The 22361-nt window shown below is 36.4% G+C and overlaps 1 protein-coding gene across 1 annotated transcript in view; it reads right to left on the reverse strand.

Annotated features, from left to right (window-relative positions):
* The window catches only part of KIAA2012 (KIAA2012 ortholog), a 160144-nt gene that overhangs the window by 69417 nt on the left and 68366 nt on the right, over window positions 1–22361 (reverse strand). The window contains 2 exon segments of the mRNA XM_051990518.1: window positions 8021–8097; window positions 16957–17022. Coding sequence (XP_051846478.1) covers window positions 8021–8097; window positions 16957–17022 — 143 coding nt within the window.

Raw genomic sequence — 22361 nt, forward strand, 5'->3', positions numbered from 1 at the left:
TGAATTTACATTTTCCTATCTCTAAGCCTAGAGTTCTATATCCATGTTCCAATCAGGAGCTTAATAAAGCTAGGGCAGCTAAGTGGCAAAGTGGATAGAGTCAGGGCTCAGAGTCAGGAACTCTGAGTTCAAACCAAGTCTCAGACACTTCCCAGTTGCATGATCTTGGGCAAGTCATTTAACCCTGTTTGCCTCAGTTTGCCTCATCTGTAAAATGAGCTGGAGAAGAAAATGGAAAACCATTGCAGTATCTTATATGCCAAGAAAACCCCAAATGGGGTCACAAAGAATTGGTGAATTAGTCTGTGTGGGGCAAAGAAGGACTTCAGCCTAGGTCTTGTTGATGTAGGTATCATGGCTACTCTATTTTATCCCCATTTTATAGATGAAAAATTAAGTGTCAGAGAGATTAAACAATTTGCTCAATTATTAAAAGGTAGGATTCAAATCTGCTGTTTTATTTTTGTAAGTTAAACATATACCCTTAAAAATTTTTTTTTTTAGACAGTCTAGGTTAAGTGACTTGCCAACAGTTACACAGCTTATAAATGTTTGAGGCCACATTTGAATTCAGGTCCTCCTGACTCAGGTGCTTGATTCACTCTGCCAACTAGCTGTCCCCCACCCATCACCTCAATCTGAATCCTTTAAATTGGTTGTCCTATTGCTTAGCACCCTCCAGTACAATATTAATATTTCAGTCTGGCATAGTGGAAACAGCACTGGAGAAGGAATTTAAATCCCAATTTTTCCATGAACTAGCTGTGTGAACTTGAACAAACCTTTATCTCCCTATGCTTCAGTTTCCTCACTGAAAAAGAAAGGGATTGAATTGAAAAAGGTTTTCTCTAGCTCTGAAATTCCATTGAATTCAATGTCTCACTTCAGTATTCCTTTTAAGAGGCTTGGTAGTTCTAAATCTCTCCGGTTCTCCTTGTACCATAGTCCTCAAACATGTATTCATTTTGTCATTCTATTGTTTTATTTCTCTTAAAAATTATTTTTTTAATGCACATTGCTTTATGAATCATGTTGGGAGAGAAAAATCAGAACAAAAGAAAAAAAACATGGGAAAGAAAAAAAAAGTGAGCATAGCATATGTTGATTTACATTCAGTATCCATAGCTTTTTTTTTCTGTATACAGATGGCATTTTTCTGTCCAAAGTCTATTGGGATTGCTTTGGATGTCATTCGATTCTTGAAGTTATAAATATGTCACAACATTAGATCAATCAATTTTATAAAATGGGAAAAAAACAAATACATAGTTCCAGTGGGACATCATAAGACACTGCAAAAGTTCTAAAAAGGATTGGTGATAAATTTTCCAGAAGGGTTGTTTGGTTATCCTTACCTTGAAATAGAAAAAGTAAAGGAAAACTTTGGAGTAGTGGGGAGAAGTTAAAAGCAATGATATAAAAAATGGGTGAAATCCTTCCCTCTCTTTTCTAAGGGAGATGCTAGAAGAGGAATGCACTGGGGGGAAACCCCATTAAAACTTGGCTCTTTTCTGTGGCATTCCTTCCCGACACCATCTCAAGAGAGCTCTGCACCTCTTCAGTGCCTTCTCTGACAGCCCCATAATCATTTGGCCCCAGGAATTTTTCGGTCTGGGGCTAGATCTGGGAAGAGGCTGTGATACTTTAGATCTTCTACTTACACTTATAAGAAGATTAATTGCTTTTTCCTGAAGCCCTCTGCAAAAAGTAAGATTAAAAAGTTGAAAATAAGGAATAATTCCTTAAAAGGAAATTATCTGGTTATCTTGCTCAAGAATCCCAGAAAGCCTGGATAATGGTGAATATTATGGGGATGCAGGGAGAACCTTTGTGGTTGCCTTCAGCTCTAAATCTGTGGTGCTATGCATCTGCACCAATGACTCGATCCACTGTAAAGACTGTTCTGCTGGACTGGTCACTTTTTACCTTATAGGCTCCTATTACCTCCTTACACTTTTTGAGCTATTTTAAATTCCTGATCTTCAGCTGAGGGCAAGGGATTTCACCTGCTTGAGTCTCAGTTTCCTCATCCTCCCCCCAAAAAAAACCCCAAAGAGGCTTGAACTGAAGACTTTCTAAGGTCACTTTCCCCTCTGACATCCTACGAAGTCAGAAGGGGCATAAGAATCACAGAATTTCTGTTCTCTTCCAAATGAAATTTAAGCTTTTAGAGGGGCCCAAGGGAAGCGAATCTGAGGGAGAATCCAAAACCTTTGGAGACATTTGGATGGCTTGAAAAGACTCCCTCCTCCTTCTCCCCCTCCTCCACCCAAAAAGCCAACATACCTTTAGGACTTCAGAACTTGGAATGTTCCATGTGCAGTTATTAATATGCAAAAAATGCCTTCATAAATACTTGATACTGAACACAGTAGGGAATCAGTTCATTTGAAAGAGGAAATGGGAGCTTGGAGTTGAAACATGTCTGCTTGTCTTTTTTTTGCTCTTTTCATCTCCACATTTCCCCTTGTAGTTTCACTCCCCCCCTGTCCCTCCTAGCCCCTCGGTCCCCCACCTCCATCCACAGCATCTCCTGGGCTGTTGATGATTTCAGTTGCTAATTTCACCGCTACTTTTGCATTTGATTTAGAATTCAGATCTCTTTTGGCGCAGGAATAGCTTCCACGATCGCCATCCTGACAATTCGCCACCTTTTTACGTGCTGGATGGACATCAGGGTCCAGCGCTTTCTGGCGATCTTTGAAGGTTTAAAAGTACTTGTTAAAAATACTCCAAATGTCTCTTTCCTTTTAGCAACCAGCAGAGGGCATCCTAGTGCAGCATCTTGAAACGGGTCATATTCCCAGAAAGTCAATGACCCTGTCTTATCTTGACCTCAGGGAGCTTTCTGAAATCCAAGTTCTGTTGCCTCTCAATAAAGGGTGGCTGGAAATACTCTCCCCCCCCCCCCCTTTCTCCCGCTCTCCTCCCCCACTGTTCTCCACGGGTAAATTAAAAAGTAAATTTATTTTTCATAGCTAAATCGTAATAGTGCCGGCTTTTAAATAAAGGAAAATGTGATAGAAGGGAAAGAAGAAAAACAATAATAACAATAACAAAAAAACTATTGATGCTGATGAAGATCGATTTGGCATGGTAGCTGCTGCCTGAATAAAAAGATGGACATGTCAGTGAGATTCACCAGAGACTGGAGGCATCTCCCTGAATATCTGCCAATGGCATATCAGGGTACTGTAAACTAAAGTCTGCTAAGCATGAAGCCTGGCCCCCAAATTGATCCCAGATGCTTTAAATGGTAAACATTAAATTAGCCATTTACATCAAGTAAGGATAAGAAAGTAGTTAAAATAGATGTCTGAGACTATATCATGGTGGAGTGGAAAGCATAACTGGATTTTTAGTCAAAATATGGGTACAAATTTTGGCACTGCCCTTTACTTTTCCGGGTGATGTTGTTAATGTTTCTGGTCTCAGCTTCCTCATTAAAAAAAATGAGGGAATTAGACTATATGATCTCTAAGATCTCTTCCAGTTCTAAATCCAATGAAATTTAACTAGGGTTAAATTATGCCAGGGGTGGGCTGGGCCCATGTTAGGAAGAACACTCTCTGATAATTCATTTATCAACACTCATGAGGAAATGGCAATCTTTATGGAGGTCTTTCTCTAAAAGGGATTCCCTTAGTAAATATTTTAAAATGCCTGTGAGATCTTTCAAGATATAGGCTATACTGCATCAAGAATCAAGTCATATTCATGGACTTTCTACGTGGATTTTAGCAGGTAAAGAGAAAATTCAAAATTTTGAAAAAAAATTATCTCTGTGGTGGATGGGCAAGAGCATATGATCACAGATTTAGGATGGGAAGAGACCTTAAAAGGAATATTGTTTAGCTCTCTCACTTTTTAGATAAGGTAAGTGAGGCACAAATAATTTGCCCAAGGTCATTGATTAGTGACAGAGGTTTTCTGTCTCAGAATCAGAATTGAATATGGCACTGCCAAGATGGTGGGAGACTGAGCACCAAAAGTATAAAAGAAAAGCGTGTTGCATCTGAAATTTGAGCACCTGATTCTGCCGTTTATGACATGTGATACTTTAGACAAAGTATTTGGACCTCAGTTTATTCATCTGTAAAAAGGGGTGAATTGGATTTAATGGCTTCTGACCTACAGCATAGACCTAGAAGTGCATCATTTTCCAGCTTCAGATCTATACTCTTGTGATTACTCACTGGGTCATTGCAGGGACACCAGGAGAAACTCCAGACTGGCATTCTATGAGACTTGGATAAGCAAACTCCCTCTGAGGATTAATATAACACAGTGACCTTACAAATTTGGCTTGCTGCTTCTGCCATAGTTGCTTGTTTTTAATCTTGTTCCTGTCTTAGAGGAGGCTCTTGCTTTTTCTATTTTTCCTTGTATACAATAGATGCTCAACAAATCTTATACATTGAAGAGAATTCTAATTTAGTCTTTTTCCAGAGAATAATCCTATTAATACTCCCCTCCTCCCCATCTTACAATGCAAAAGTGGCCTCCAGGATTCTTTTGAAAGTAAGGGTGCATTCATTTTGTATATTTCTCACTCTTTTTTATTTCCTTCCAATTTCAGATTGATATTACTATAGAGTTACTAGGAATTTTTTTTTTTGGGGGGGGTCATCCATGAAGGGAACTCCTAGTGTGGAAATTTTCTCCACTACTGCCATTTGTAGTTTTAGAGATATTTGTAGCAATGAGAGATTAAGAGAAGTGCTCTTGGTCTCATGGATGGAACTGATCAGAGATCACCTTGAACCCAGGTTTTCTAATTATTCTTTGATTATTCTTCAACAGTTATCCAGTTTTTTAATGGGGGAAATATAAATCAAGAATATGTTTTCAACTCTCTATGGACTTACAATATGTTGCTATGCTAGCTGAAATGTTTCTCAATGTATGAATTAATCGTTTGAAGGAACTACTGGCTTGCAAAAATCTCTCCAAAAATTCAGGTTGGCAACTCTGTTGTAATTTATAATCTTAGGGAGTTGCTTGGACAGCTGGGTGGTATAGTGGATAGAGCACTGAGCCTGATATCAGGAAGATATGAGTTCAAGTACAGACCCAGATACTTACTAGCTGTGTGGCCCTTTAACCTCTGCTTCAGTTTCCTCACTAATAATATTTATCTCCCAGGGTTATTGTGAGGATCAAATGAGATAGAATTTGTAGAGCACTTAGCACAGTATTTAGTAATTGCTTGTTCCCATCCTTCATCCCACCCCTCCCCTTTCCCCCCAAACTTAGGGGTTAAGTGACCTCCCTGTGGTTGTACAGATAGTATTTGTCAGATTCAAGATTTGAATTCTGTCTTCCTAGCTTCAAGAAACAGGCTGTCTCTATGTCCTATTATATTTAAATGATTAAATATAATACTCTTATTATAGTGTCACATTGTGTTATTTGGTTTGTTATTAGCTCTCTTGAAGCATATGTGGCTTTTTTGTTATTCATGTGTCTATGGTGAATTTAGAATGGTTTTAGATATAGTCTCTGAGGTGCTATAAGGCATTTGGATTCTGATAACCAAAAAAAAAGTATTAATTTTATATTTCCCTTTGTCACAAAGTCTCCTTCAAAGAGTCTCTAGATATTCACTTATAAAGGACAACTTCAAGGTAGGCATTTTTAAAAGATGAAAATATTGTTCCTATGATAATTCCTTTTCTTATCTGAAAATTTCTACTTTGCTTTGTCTTATTCCAGCAGCAGTTTCCCTAGCACCTGCAGACCAAGTCACAGTTGAAGTGATAGCCAATATCTTTTCTTAATCTTAAAGCAGTCACAAAAGTCTTTTCTTTAAAAAAAACAACAGTAACAACAACAACAACGGCAACAACAATAAACTTTCCAGAAATAGAAGGGGAAAATGAAAGAGACAAGAAAATTGGAGAGAGGATGGGGAGAACTAAGAAGGCATGCAATCTATAGTGGCAACAAACAAAACTAAATCGGGGGAACTGAATGTCAACTTTGTATTTTGTTCCTTTTCCAGGTTTCTCAGCTTTAGAAATTCCTCTGATTTGTTCTATTGGGAACAATTAAATATAATCAGAACCATATACCTTCCAGGGATAGAACAAGTTTATGAAAATTGGTAAATACAGAGCTCTAGAGCTATGGAAAAGGACATTCACATTCTTCGTAGAACAGTAAATGAGTTTAGCCATTCTGAAAAACAGTTTGGAACTATGCAAGAAAAGTGACTTCACTGTTCCTACTCTTAGATGAAGTGATGCCATTGCTGGGCATATGTTCCAAGCAGGGCAAATACAGAGGGAAAGATCTTCTCTATGCCAAAAATATGCTTAGCAGTCTTTTGTGAGTTAGTAAAACAAAATTAAAAAAAAACAACAAAACAAAGTAGGTACATATCATCAATCAGAAAAAAAAAACAAAGAATGAACATCAAAGCAGGCTGAACAAATTGTGTAATGTGAATGTGATAGAATATTACACAAAAAGAAATTATGAATATGGAGAATTCAGAAAAATTTGGGAAGACTTACTTGAACGATGCAGAATTAGGTACATAACATCAAGAGAATAATATACATAGTGACCATGATAATGTAAAAAACAACAACAATACTAAGAGTCTCAGAATTCAGATCTACACAATGACAAATCTTAGTCTAGAGGGTTATAGAATTATAAATTTAGGAATCTTAAAGATCATCTAGTCTATGCCAGTAGGGAAACCAACACAGAGATTCGGTTGCCTACCCCCATTACACAGAGAGTAAATAGAATAACTAGGATTTGAACTCGGGTCCACTGACTCCAATTCTTGCAAGTTTTATACTTTATTATCATTCTGACTGATAAGATATAATATTTTTTTCCTCTCGATAGGTTGGTAGTAGACTATATGTACAGAATGAAGTATACATTACTAAACATGGTCAATATGTCTATTTATTTTGCATATCTGCATTTCTTTGTTATAAGGAAAAGTAGCATAGTGGATAGAACTCTTGACTTGGAATCAGGGAGACTTCGAGTTCAATAACCTTATACACTTAGTCATGTAAGACTTGGATTACTTCCCTCAGACTCAATTTCCTTATCTGTGAAATGGGGATAGTAATAGCACCTATCCCTTCAGAATTGTGAGGATCAAATGAGATAATAAAGTGTGGTAAACCTTAAAGTCCCAAATAAATACTATTATTGTTATTATTATTATTTTATTGGGAAGTAACTACAATATTAAAAGTTAAAACCATAACAATCATAAAGCATTAAAAATTTAAAACACCCAGATATATCCTTGCATAGAAATTAATTTTCAGACAAACTCTTCTTTGTTTTCCTCATGGTCATCTTTTGTAGATTTTCCCTTCATTTTCCATTTTATTTCTTTGTTTCCTATCTAAGTACACTGACCAATTAGTTTATAAAAGACCAGTAAGTCTTACTTTAGAGTGGGTAAGTATTTTAATGGAAATTGCCTTTCTATCTGTCCTTATTCACTTACCTTGCTTGCATTTGGCAGATAGGAAACTGTCTATATGGCTTATTTATGCACTGGAAAAAAACTAAAATTACTGAATCTAGAAGGGATCTTAATTATTATCTTCAAGGATTTTTAACTAAGGGTTCATGAACTTGATTTGAAAAAAACCTGATGATTGTATCTCAACATGATTGATTTCTATGTTAATTTTATATTTTTATTTTATGCATTTAAAAACATTATTCTGAGCAGGAATCCATAAACTTCACCAGATTTCCAAAGGGCCCTATGATACAGAAAAGAAGCCCTGCTGTAGCTCACACTACCCCCTCACTTTATAAGTGAGTACACCAAAGGCTGGAGAAATGATGAGAATCCCCTAAAATCACCCAATTAGTGAAAGAGATGGGACTAAAATCCACAATCTCATACTTCTCCTGTCTCTAGCTGTTAAGCTAATAACACATCTTAGTACTTATGGGTATACCATTATTCTTTCCTGCCTGGAGCTTTATGAATATTAAGTTTGAAAATTGGGATCAATAACCATACCTTCTCTGCTGGCTCTGGGGTCAATGATAAGTTTTCACAGATATTTGATTGAAGACTCGTTTCTGAATCAGTATTTCCTTCAGTGAAAATCAGAGAGAAAAAAAAATCAGAAATTTCAGATGTATCTCTCTTTTAAAAAAAATATATATATATATAATATAGGATTCTAGACGTAGAATTAAAGGGATATTAAAGACTGTATAATTCATCCTCTATATTTAGCAGATGAAGAAGCTGAAACCCAATTTAAGTACCTGTCCTAGGTAACACAGATAGTAAACATCAGAAAAGAGATTTGAACCATGGCCATTTGCTTCTAGAACTAATATTTGTTATACAGTCCTACCCCACCCACCCAATCCACATATATCTATATTTGTATGTATCTATATCTATATTTACATCTATATCTAGATATCTATATAGATCTAGCATTCACATGTATTTAAAACATTACTACATAGTCATATTCCAAAAATTGCTTATATTAAGTAATCCTGAATTTTAGATACAAATAAGTATTTTTTTGTGTTTTTTGCTTGTTATAGGAATAAAATGGATTTTTTATATGACCAAAATTTAGTAGAAGGGAAAATAAAAGAGAGAGATGTTGATGGGGAAAAATTGCTGATGTTGGTAAAATATAAATGTCTGATAGCAGCTCAATCTTACAGGAAATTCTCTAGACAGAAAAAATAGAATTCTTTCTTTTCTTTTTTACATGTTGGAAGAGATCTTCATGGAAGTCCTATTCTGATGCTTCATTGGGGGCATAGAAATGAATATGGAATGTGCCAGCAGAGGTCATACTCTTATAGATTTCATCAAAATCTGGAAATTTTTTGAGTAATGTCAGACAGCAAATGGAAGAATGTCTATTGTCTAAGGACTGTCTTGGCTAAATTTGAAGAGGTTCAGTTCAATTCAACTTGAGAGATTGATTAAGCCCCTGATACACATAGATCTGTGCTAGTCTGCTGGAAATGCAAAGCCAAGAGAAAAAACTGGTTTACCTTCATGGATAAATACATTTAGGAATTGAAGATAGAAAGGAATACAGCATGTACACATGTAAATAAAGACAAAGTGACTTAGAAAGGAGAGAGTTCTAATAACTGGGAAGATCAGGGAGGTAGTACCTACGTGAGTCTTGAGGAAGGTAAGGATTTTTAGAGAGAGTATAAAGAGAGTAGGTTTGGAAATAGGGAATAATTTGTGTAAAAAGATGGAGTATTGTTTGGAGAATGGTCATTAGTCCAGTTTGGTTTGACCAAAGAGTATGCAAAGGAGAGTTATATGAAAGTTGATTAAAAAGATAGATGGGAGTTAGATTGTGGACTGTTTTGGAAGTTAGACTAAAATTTTAGTATTTTATTCTATAGAAATAAGGAGCCACTAATGTTTTTGAGCAGGAAAGTGACATAGGTCACATAGTTTTGGAAGTTAGAATAAAAATTCAGTACTCGGGCCTATAATTCAGTGAAATATTCATGGGCCAAATAACATTTAATAAAAAGAAATTTATTTAACATTAAAAAGGATAGATAGAGGGGAGTGGAATAAAGATGGCTAAGTATAAGTAGCAACCCAACTAAACTCTTTCAACAGTTCTCTCCAACTTTAAAAATGCTCCTCAAATCGATCTTGAAGCTGCAAAACCAACAAAAGTCCAGGGTGAGATTTTTTTCTAACCTAAAACAACTTACGACGTCTGCAGAAGAGTTTTGACACTGGAGGGGGTGCTTGTTCAGTATGTGGCGACAGCACCAATGGTGGACCTTGGAGGTGGCTAATCCAGCAGCAGCAACTTTTGGAGCTCTCAGCCCAGAGATGGTAAAGGGATTGACCAAATGGTCAGAAACAGATTACAGAGGACCTTTTTCTGGCACTGGGTAGAGCTAGAACTAACTTGCAATTCTACTGTCCACAAACAGCTCTGGACAGCAGCCCCAGGAGGGATTGGGGACAAGTTGTGACATATGATTGTGATGAAGTACTATTATGCTGTAAGAAATGATCAGGAGGATAGCTTCAGAAAAAAAAAAGCATGGAGAGATCTATATGAACTGATACAAAGTGAATTGAGAAGAAACTGGAGATCATTGTGCACAGTAACAGAAATGTTGCAATGATAATTGTGAAAGATTTGGCTACACTGATCAGTGCAAAGATCCAAGACAATTTCAAAGATCTCATGATAAAAAAAATGCTACCTCCAGAGAGAATCAATAAATTCTGAGTGAAAACTGAAGTATATAATTTTCTTGCTTTATTATTATGTTCTTGTTTTTTTTTTTTTTTTTTTTTGGTGCGGCTGGCAATATAGCTAATATAGAAATATTTTTGCATGAGTTTATATGTATAATTGATATAATTTTGCTTGAGTTTTCGGTAAATGGGGAGAAGTGGAAGGAAATGAGAATTAAAACTCAAACAACTATTTTTTTAAAAAAGGAAGTTCAGTAAAAATACAGCACTTATTCAGTTGGGGAGAGCTAACATCTGCTCCTATATCTAACAGTGTGTTGATAGAAAGTTATGCTAACTTGAATACTATTGGGAATTTTGACAAACCTTAAAAATGGGAAATTGCCTGGGCCTTTTAAAGCCCAGGTGATCAGGAAGCTATCAAATCACCGGACTACTTAAGGACAATTTCTCTGTACTTTTAAGGAGAAACTGGCTTGGCATACATGAACCACAAGATATAATTGATAAAAAAATATCAACTGATTGACTATGGATAGGGTTAGAAAGAGATCAAAGTCAAAGATGTCTCTCAGATTACAAATCTGGGTGATCAGGAGAATGGTGAAGGGGGTGAAATTTTGGGAGAAGACAAAGAGTTTCATTTTGCCCATTTTGAGTTTGAGGTGTTAATGAACCATTGAGAAGAAACAATTCCCTGAAGGTTAATTTTTTTTGGGGGGGAAGGGGTCACAACCACTTCTAAGTCTGTGTACCAAAGTAAGGAGAGATTACAATAGAATATAGACTTCTTAAAGGCAGGTGGGATTTTTTTTTCTTATTTTTTTCTATATGTATTCCCAACACCTACCATAGTGCTTTTGAATCAATGCCTTGTTGAATTGCAGTTTACATTGGTGGGGAGTAACCATGCTAGTGAAATCATTAATCCCTGAGGTACAGCAAAGGGAGCTGTGGGGATTCAGATAAGAGAAGGATCCAATGCATTTAGTGAAGAGAAACATATCTGGATCAACAAATGCAGAGATACCAATTTGTTTGAGAAGCAGACACACTAAGCAAATGCTCTTCACTTGAGTTATGTAACTTGGTCATTATATCTATTTTTGTCTTTTTATCTATTACTGTCCTTCATCTCTGAAGATGAGAACACTGATAGTGATTGTTATCTAATGTCTTTCTTACATTCTGTACTTGTGAAATTCTCCCTTTGAGTTCCACCGTAATTGTTTGTTGGGGCTCTCATTGTTTAGGTCACTGTAACCTGGAATATTTGTTGAAGTGAAGACTTTACTTTGGAATGGTTTCCCCATCCCTTACTCCTCATGTCCAATCCATTACTTCTGTTGTCTCTTAGCTATCCATATTATGAAATCACAGGATGACAGGATCATCCATTTAAAGTTGAAAGGAACCTCAAAATCTATCTAGTTCACCCCCTTCACTTTATAGATGAGAAAACTGAGGACCATCGACCTCAAAATCTATCTACTTCACCCCCTTTACTTTATAGATGAGAAAACTGAGGACCACCGACCATAGGCTGTTTGAAAATGGGAGTCAGTACATCTTGAAAGCATTTCTCTCTTCCTGCCCTTCTTGTAGTTACCCCATTTCATCTTGCCATACAACAGTTAGTTGGCCATGGTTTATTCTTCAGACAGATTCAGCCTGGAGACTTGTGTCCCCTCTCTGTAGCTTGGAAAGCTTCATTGATAGCCTTGACATAAAACTTACGAATTCTAAAAAATAGGGGAAATGCTTGTTAGCACAAGCAGAAGGATTCTATCACCCATGGTTCAAGAAATGTAAACAACATTTTAGACATGAAGCTGAAAAATCACTTAGGATGTCGACGTCTCTTGGCTATGTGACCCTGGCAGTTCACTAAAGGTCTAAGTTGTCAGAGAGGGGAGACTCTTAACTGAAACCACATTCCTTAGAGATAAAGCAATGGATTGGTCAAACATCCCTTCTGAACAGCAGGGCAATCTCTAGCACTATTATCAAAGCCAAAGAAACTAACTCCATTTGCCAATTCACTGGGGCAAGGCTTGTGGAGGCAGGGCCCATTCCTTTGTGAGGTATAGGGATGGATGTACACGCTCACAGATTAGGAACTGGATGACATGAACTTATGCCTAAAAATAGGAGAAGCCTTGCTTTTCAGTGGTGAGCATTCCTATTGCTCAAGAGATAAACCGTGAACCCACTCTATAACTGGCTGCCCACCATCTCATCTACGAAGGCAGACTCACAGGTCCTAGCATTAATTGGACCGCAGGCTTTTAGCTCAGAGATAGCATTCTTGCTCGATAATCTGTCAGCTTCAGTGATGACCCTTGTTTAGAATCTCATCCCAAAACTCCCTTTTCTTCTTTTTCCAGAGCATGGAATCCTTCATCAAACACTCAAAACTTGAAAAGCAGGATAGAAGAAGAGATTAGTAGTTCAGAAGACAGATTCTGAAATGTCCTGGAATACAAATCCTTCACCAAATGTGCTTTATGTCCAAAGCTTGGTTTCTCTAAAGGAAGCTTAACTAAATTTCATTCTGATTTTTTATCCTTCTGTTATGTTTTTTTTTCTTCCCAGGATGGGAAGACTTCCCTTCTCCTCCACCCCTAACCTCAATCAGTTTGTCAATATGGAGATGTAGCACCAAGGGGTCTACTTATCAGGTGAGGTAAGATATCTGACTCCTTCCCAGATCTTTGTCAGGGCCTGGGAAAAAATGCTCAGACAGGCAGGCTCCAAAGTTATAACAGTGGGTGGCAAAGAAGACAGAGCCACAGTCCCAAGCTTTCACAAAAACATCTTAACGAGGGTTCAAGGCTGATCTGTTTCCAGAGCCCAAGGTCTCCAAGCTTTACCCCGTGAGAATCAGGAGCATCCATTGTATAAGAAATTGCAACAAGGTCAGGTGCTGGCAATTCCTGTCCCCACATCTCTCTCTCTCACTCATTTACTGGGCTTCTCAACAGTGATCAATAATAGAATTGAGTCAGAGATAACTTAACCTGAGATTTAGAAAGTGCTCAACATATCCTGGCCTTTTCTATTTTTTTTTTTTAATGTTAGTTTGGTAAATTCAAATATCATTCAAATCTTCTTCTTCTTTTTTTTTTTTAAAGTGACTTTCTGACTTTGGTTTCTTTTGTCATACATGAAAAAGGGAAAAATGCAAATGCAGATAATTTTTAAAAGTTCTTTCCAGTGAAAAGTTAACCATAAAAGGAAGGACAACCCTCATCCTTCTGCATAGCCTCTTTGGGTTTTCCTCAAGAGGAAGACTTCTAAAAATACTTTATTTTATATGCTGTGACTCAAGAAGCCAATGACCTATAGAGTGTTTGTCCTGGAATAATAAATCTCAAGTCTCTACTTGTTTAGCCCAGGAGACCAAGACCCAAGATAGCCATTTTATATACTAGTCATTATCAAATTTTTGGGACAAGATTTAAGATCCTGCCTACACTAGGCATTTTCACTTGGAAACTTCTTTGATAGGGAGGGGAAGATGGGGCTCTATGTAAATAGTTCTTAGACCTGAAAAAAATCTCAGGGCCAGATTCAAGCCCTAGGGAATTCTTTCAAAGGATCTCAAAGGAACCATCTAGAAAAAAGCAGTCAGCCTGAATTTAAATATGGCAATGTCTAGTAAATCTGAAGGAGATACTTTTTTCTTCCAAATTGGAATAAAACATCTTTTTACTCAATTTTTGTTTTCTTAGACTATAGCAAGCCCCAGTCTCAAGGGTTTGGCTATGTCTTGGGAACAAGAACTTCTCTCAAAAGTTAATAAATTATTTTTTATAGTGACATTTGAATGTAAATGGCCCATTACCAAGCTTAAATTGGAAGAGGGGAAGCTTATTAATGGAGTTTTTAACTTGAATTGGGGGAGTAACAGAACATAAAACACAGGAAGAACCTTCCAATCAAGCTGATATGATTAGAGAAGCAGAGACCAGTGGTGTTAGCCGGGATATAATTGTCAAGAGAGTCTGAGGGTGGATGAGCATATATAGCCAGTTGGAATGATTTGGGGGCTCTAATAATACACTGCAAATGTAGGAGGCAATGTGAGTTTAGAAGATCCCAGACATCTTGGTCTAAGCTTGTTGGACACAATCATCTCCCAGGATTTTGAGAACTGGACTCAGTGAAATTTTCAGTTGGATAAATTATGAGACCCAAGAGCATAGATTCATTTTCAAATGAGGAATGATAGAATACATAATTCACATGAAGCAAAGCCAAAACTTCTAGAAGGATAGAGAATTAGAGAAAAGTGGGAGAAAAAGAAGAAGAAAAGATGACTTGGGAAAGATAACTAATGTCTGAAAAGTAAATCTAGAAGGTAGTATCAGCTATTGTAGTCATAACAGAATGGGAAAAATGACCCAGTGTATTTCTATGTATTTATATACCACGTAGCATGCATAAGGACATTCTTGAATATCTATTAATAACTTCTAAGAAAATGTGGTCCTCAGTGCTTTGAGATGATGATATAATCACCATATTGGTCACCAAGCAGATCTTCTATCTCCCCATGAGGTACAAAGAAGGGATATTCTCCTCTATACCATCAGCATGGTAAATTACTTCTATTTAGCATCTCGAACAGGAATTCAGCAAGGGAAGTCTCTGGTTACTTCTCTGTTTTATATATGTGGGTTTTCTTTTTTTAGCTTATTACAGATGACTGAATATAGATCTTGAGAAAGATGTCTAGTTTTTAAGCCTCATGCATTGAAATCCTGAACCCCCAGTTAATGCTTGCTATATGATGAGAGATGCCCTTTCTATGTTGAATACAGTGCTTCGTGGTGAAGATTACCATTAGCAAGCCCAAACTATGGCTTGACTTACTAACGACATGGACTTGGAGGGAATTACTTAAGATAGTGCAGAGCTGAGGTGAAATGTAATATGCCTTTTGAAAAAAAAATCCTTCAATCTACTTCAAGTTTAGATGTTGAAATCTCAATTCCTGAGGAAGTATAACATCAGATATAAGATATACTGCTGTTTTAAACTTATATCAATACATGCCTGTGAATCCTTGTGTTAAGTATTTCTTCAGTATAAAGGAAATAAATAGCTGTCCCAGCCTTATTTACATTTGTATATTGAATACCTTTTTCTTCTCCCCTTTAGAGAGAACTTAGACTGAAACAAACTAAAGTTTTAAGTAATTTTCCTCCAATCTCTGTGTTAGGAATATTAAAAAACCCAAAGAATATAAGAAAGAGCCTAATACCTCTAATTAGTGGCCATTCTTCCAAGACTTAATCCAGTCTCTGTGTGCATAGATAGGTTTAGTTTTTTAAAGATTCTGTTAATGCAGAAGATGTGGTCAACCACTGAGAGAGGCAGTTGAAGAGAGAACAAGTTTTAAACACCATCTACTTCTCCTACTCCCTACTTCTCACCTGATGCTGAATGGAGTTGGAAAAGTTCATGGAACCATGATGGCTAGATTTACTGTAAATATATGTTACCAAATTTTTATCTTCAATTTAGAGCAATGCCTGGCATTTAATAAATACTTGTTGACTGCCTGACTGACCCTTGATGAGGATATTCAGTAGTGAACACTGGATTTTGTGATCAAAATTCAACCATCCATTATTTTATAATTGAAAGATGTAGAAAATCTAAGATTCCATTATGCTTATTTTTTGTTGATTTTGATTTAGGAGGATGAAACACTTTTCCAAGATGATGTCTTGCAGTAGATGGCTCAAAAATCATTCATAATTCCTTAAAAGATCTAACTATGAAAATAACCCTGTTCAATGAATCTTTTATCATAAATATTGAACAAGTAATAAAGTAGGTAGAGGTATGTTTGCCAGAGGTATTCACTGCTGTGATGGAGGAAATCCAGGGTGGAGTTCAAATTGAGGAGGGAGTCTTTATAATGATCCTACATATAGATAATATTGTTGTTTGTCTTTCATTCTCAAAGTCACCCATGACATCAGGGAGGTGATGCTATAACATGCAAGTTAATTGGTTTTAAGTGAGGCAGGGTTGTACAAAATCACCTGCCTCACTTTCTTCTCTGGAGCCATCTGAGTCCAGTGGCTAGATATAGATCAGGATGACTGAAGATGGTTCTTAGATAATATTGTATTGATTGTTCCAAGAAGCTCCTGGAAGAGATCTGTAACCACTTGCCAGAGATGGGCTTGATTTTCAGTATAGGAAAAATGGATGAAGAATGTCTGTTGCCTAGATAATAACATGGATCTCAGTGGGCAACTTCTAGAACTTATGGAGCTATAATAAAACTTATACAATTTAGGCATGAGTTGGAGCTATAATTGAACAAAAGAAGTCGAATTAAGGGGAAGAATTTATACAACAACATTGTAAAGTCACACAACATTGAAAGGCTTGAGAACTCTGATTAATATGATCATGATTCTTACTAAAGAATTGAAAATGAATACTCTATTACCTATTCTCCTTTTTTTTAAATGAATTGCAGTAAGAAATACATTTTTGGACATGGCCAAAGCAGGAATTTGTTTTATTTATCCTTATATTTTTGTTACAAGTGTATTCTTTTCCCTTTTTATTCCTATAAGGGTGGGATAAAAAGGAAAGCTTAGTTGAAAATAAAATTATGTATAAAACGTTCTTAGAAATGAGTTAAATAACTTGTAGATAACACAAATGTATGTTTTCAGTGGAGGAGGGGAAAACCTTACCTTTCCTGACTTTATCACTTGAGCACTCTTCACCAATATAGGTATTTGAATCTCCAAATTGATGAGCTAGAAAGAAAGTAAGATATATTAAATTATAATTTCAATATGCATTGGTAAAATTTTCATGCACACACAAAAAGGGGAGTGACTGAACCAATTATTAGTTTGGTTGTTATTAATAATAAATATTAATACATGAATGTAATAGAATACTATGACTACAGTATTCTATTTAGAAAGAATTGAAGGGATGGTCCAGACAAATCTGGGCATACTCCATGTTATATCTCAGAATGAAGTGAACAAAGACAAGGAAGCAACAACATCATAAAATGAACATCTTTGGAAGACTTAAGAACTTTGATTAATGTGATAACCAACTATGATTCTAGAGAATTGATGATGAAGAATGTTATTCATCTCACAGAGAGGTGATGGATTAAATAGGCCGAATAAGATATAGATTTTTAAACATGGCCAATATAGGAATTTATTTTTATGTGGGTTTTGTTTTTCTTTTTTTCCTTTTTCCCACTGTAGTAGGGAGGTGGGAAGGAGAAAACAATATATGCTGGTTAAGTGAAAAAAAATCTATAAGATTTTTTTTAAGGGAGGACAGTAATTGTAGACAGAAATACTGATTCTTAAATCCAGAAGTGAATTAGATCATTTGGAAAACTTGTAGATGCTGTCATAGAGAATAACCTTTTCTAGGTCACTGGTTTAATGATGCCCCAGAAAGGAAAAACTAAAATATTAGGAATGTAAAAACCTGGAGTTAAAAGCTTTCATTAAGAAAAGAGCACTAAACAGTTAATTCCTGACATAAAATCTGAGTAGATAACACAAATTTGAACAGCAGATGTTGCATGAGGCAGCAACATGAGCAGCAGCGGCCTCATTGTGGATGATAGACAAGCATGTGGTGTCCATAGTCTCTAGTTGCAGTCCAAATACTGGAGCTGGAAAAGCAGAGTCATGGGGGAATTGGAATATTACACTGGTTATCCAATTCTAGCCAAAAAGACAGCCAGGTTTTTTCAAAGCTCCTCTCCCCCAACCCTGCCCCTTTCTAACCTAAATGTCTTGAGTGAGAATTATTGTTTTTCCTTGTTATTCAGTCTTGTATGATTCTTCATGACTCTGTTTGGGGTTTTCTTGATAAAAACACTGGAGTGGTTTGCCATTTCCTCCTCCAGGAAATTGAAGCAAACAGAAATAAGTGAAATTTAGCCAGGATCACACAGCTGGTAAGTGTCTGAAGTCGGATTTGAACTCAGGAAGATGAGCATTCTCCAAGCTTCTGTCCAGTATATCACCTAGCTGCCCATTCTCTCTCCTACCAGTCTCATTTTCAGATAAAGACTCGAGCCAGATATTTTAAGAACTGAAGATAATCTGATGTAAATAAAATAGATTGAAAAAAAATCCTCTATAGGTGTCTACTATTTAACAATCTAGATATAAATATATAGATGTAGATAATATGTGCCTGTGTATGTATATGTATTTATATGTGTACACACATGTACTGTATGATACATACATTTATGTATATGTATTTATTTTCATTGACAGAATATTAAAATTTTAAATATCGGACTTGTACTTGGAATATAATAGGTATTTAATTAAGGCTTGTTCATTGATTCACAAGGGAACAATAAGGAGTTCAACAAATTGATTCTTGGTTGAAAAAAGATGGTTTGAATATTTTTAAAAGGAAACTTAAATGAATGATATGGGATAGAGACAAAGTAGGAGTTAGAAAGAACCTTATCTAGTGCAATCCCTACAGTCAGTATGGTAATGTGGAAAGAGAGTTTAAATCAAATCTCCTGGGTTCAGGATCCTTTCTCTACTACTTGAGTATCCTTAGGGAGATCATTTACTGAAAGGTCTTTGTACCTCAGTTTCTTCAATGTAAAATAAAGGGATTGAATTAAATGCTCTATAAGGTTTTTTACATTTAAGGATTTCAATTCAAAGTATTAATTTAATTCAATAAATATTTATTAATCCTTAAATCATTGAAGTATTTATTAAGCATTGAAAGGCAGCATGGTATTGTAGTTAGAGAATTCCTGTGTTCTCATCCTATACCTCCAAGTCAGTCTCTCTAAAGTCTATTCTAAAGTTATAGAATAATTGCTGATCTGGGAGGGAGGAAGTTTTCTTTAATGGGAGTTCCCTATGCCAAAGAAATCACAAGTCCTATTAAAAAATAAACAATCATTTGAAGCACTGAGGGTACCAGGTTAAAAAAAAAGAAAATTTTTGCCCTGAAGGAGCTTACATTCTAGTGGTGGTGGTGGTACTTAGGGAGTGGGGTGGAGGTAAGGGATGGAAGAGAAATAAGACTTGCATTCACATAGTATGAACCCATGATAAATGAAAGATTCTAAGTTCCTTTATATCATCAAATTCTATATTCATGTTCAATTGTGAATCTTCCAGCCAAATTTGTTTACAAATACTCCTTCCTTTTGTCATTTCAGTACTAATAATAAATATACTAGTGAATAGGCCAGAAAAAAATACTTGGGTTTGATTGATTTGTTAACTGTGGTGGGGCTTGAAGAAGAGTTTTACTTAATGATTCTAAGTACCAGCGGGCCCACATGTATATACATGCATCCAGATAACTTAGGATAAACAGGGTAAGTTGGGATTCTGGGAAATAGCATTGTAGAGAGAAAAAAAGCCATAATTAGTGTTAATTGTTGACCTTACAGTTCAAGAATAGATGCTCTTGAGAATGGAAAATGAGAACAGACATTAATTATTGAGCATGGACCTTGGAGACTGACATTCTGGATTAAAAGGGGAGAGATAAATTGCATAATGAATGTTAATTTTCCCTCAAAGAATTGAGTGATCCTGGTTGAAAGGGAAAACGAGACTAAAACAATCATGAAAGGGAAAGCTCAGTATGTGTTGGGGGCAGAGGCTGTTGGAGGGTTACACAAACAATTCATGGCTTCCAGTCGCGCCCTTTGCTTCACATCTCCCAAGAAATCCACTATCAGGTTTTCTTTTCAAATTTATTTACCACAGTTGTCTGTATGGAAGTTCAACCACTTCCCTTGGAACCCCCAAGACTGAGAACAATCATATTGTATTAATGGCAATTGGAAGAGAATGTGACACTTGTGAGAGTGTGTGTGTGTGTGTGTGTGTGTGTGTGTGTGTGTGTTTTGTTTTTTGCTGATTCTTAGGGGGATTTGGCTCGGCAGAGACCAGCTGTGTATGCCACGTAAAGAATGAATCTGTGGTCCCTGTGCAAATTGCTGAGCAAAGTCTGTCTCTTTGACGTCTTTAATTGCTATCTTGTCCCAATTAGAAGTGACTGGATACTTGGGGGGAAAATATCAAATGAATCCTCTCGACTGTGAGGGAAAAGGGAGATAGAAAAGTCCTCTGAATAGAGGATTTCTGGTTCAGGAAGCATGATGAAGTTGGTCAGCTTCCCAAAAAAGGACTAAAATGACTAGATATTAATAGCAAACAGGTTGCTATTTGTTCCAAAGCTACAGGTCCCCTCTGAGTGCCACTGAACCCCTGTCTTCAAAGGATGATGTGCCTTCTGCCATGTAGAGCTCAGAATATCAATTAGTAATGATAATACTTTCCATTTCTTCAATGCCTTAGACCTTATAGGGCACTTTCACAGCTGTTACACCATGGGGCTTCCCAATAAAGCTGGGAGGTAAGGAGTCTCATTTTACAGTCAGAGAGAAAATGAAATTAGGAAAATGAGTTCAAATTTAGCTTTTGACACATGCATGTTGTATGACTCTAAGCAGGTAACAATTTCTCAATGCTATAGGTAACCCTTCATGGAAGTCAGTTTAGGAAGGATGTTGATGAACTGGGGAGTGTACCAAGCAGGGAAACCAGGATGGTAAAGAGTCTTCCTTATGAGGAATTAGGGGTGTGGAGTATAGAAAAGAGAAGACTTATGGGTATCATAATAGCTGTGCTCATAAAATTATAGATTTTAAAATTAGGAGGGAGCTTTAAATATCTAGTCCAATCCTCTCACTTTATAGAAGTAGAAACTCAAACCCAAAGAAACTTATTGAGTTGATCAAGATCATACTGTGGTAAGAAACAGCTAGGATTTGAAGCCAGGACCTCTGAGTCCAAATCCATCACACTTTCTATTGCACTGTTCCTCATGTACGTTCAAATGTGGGAAGAAGCATTAGACTTGCTCTGCTTGTAATCCGAGAATGGAACCAGGTGCAGTGGGTAGATGATAAAAAAAGGCAAATATAAGTTTGATTAATTAGGAAAAGCATCCTAACAATTAGAGCCTTTTAAAAGGAATGGGCTACTTATCGAGGCAACAGGCTCCCCATCATGGGAAGTCTTCAAGAAAAGGCTAAATAATCATTGGAAGCCATGTTATGGTGGTGATTCCTTAAGTATGAGTTTCACTGGATGGTAGTAAGGTTCCTTGATCTCCAAAATTCTGTGAAGTTAAATGAGTTACTGATCTAATAGAGGAAATTCTCTATATTGATAAAATTATGGGAGCAATGTGTTTTGAGGGATTCCTTAGATCTTGTGCTGATTGTATCTCCTCTTCTCTCCCGAGAATGCTATGGGACCTCTTATGTGAGATCCATGGCCACCCAAAGGAGATTAGACTAACAATATACAAAATAAAAACTGGTGGCTGAAGAACATAGATTATTCCCACTGTGAATGCAATTAAATAGGCATCCTACTACTGAGTGAGTCCCTCAGTACATATATTTTGGACAAACACCACAGATGGATGATGAACTGGAGCCAGAAGTAAATAAAGAACTAGAGCAAGCTGGATTGCATTTGAAAAACTGTGCGGTGCTTTTAACAATCCCAAGCTGCTCCCTGAGACAAATAGACATCCCTTTAATGCCAATATACTGCCAGTAATGCTAGATGGATATAAATAATGGAAAGCTGTGAAACTGAAAAATCAAATTTGTGAGTCATTGAAAGGATTATGGAGAGACACATGATAGACCTAACTAGGCTATGGTACAACATTATCAATTTTGACTCATATGCAATAAATGACATAGAAGATTTGACTGAAGAAATTTACAATTGGATATAAGGTAAGTAAATTAAATTTAAAAGACCTGAAAGAATCCCTTCAACACATTAGGCAGAGTCTCTATAAGGGATTTATGGGAGGGCTTATTTCTCTATAAGGGATTTATGGGAGGGCTTATTAAAAATTATAGATGATAAGGTATGGATGAATTGCAATCTGTACCATTAGAGCAAATACTTACAATGTGGAGGACACGGGTCTATTGAAGTATACCTCAGATACAATACATAGTAATAGATGATATGAAGTATAAAGATGTGTGTAAGACCTGGTCTCTGCCCTCAATAAGTTTGTA

The sequence above is a fragment of the Antechinus flavipes genome, chromosome 3 (assembly GCF_016432865.1).
Source record: "Antechinus flavipes isolate AdamAnt ecotype Samford, QLD, Australia chromosome 3, AdamAnt_v2, whole genome shotgun sequence".
NCBI classification, from domain to species: Eukaryota; Metazoa; Chordata; class Mammalia; order Dasyuromorphia; family Dasyuridae; genus Antechinus; species Antechinus flavipes.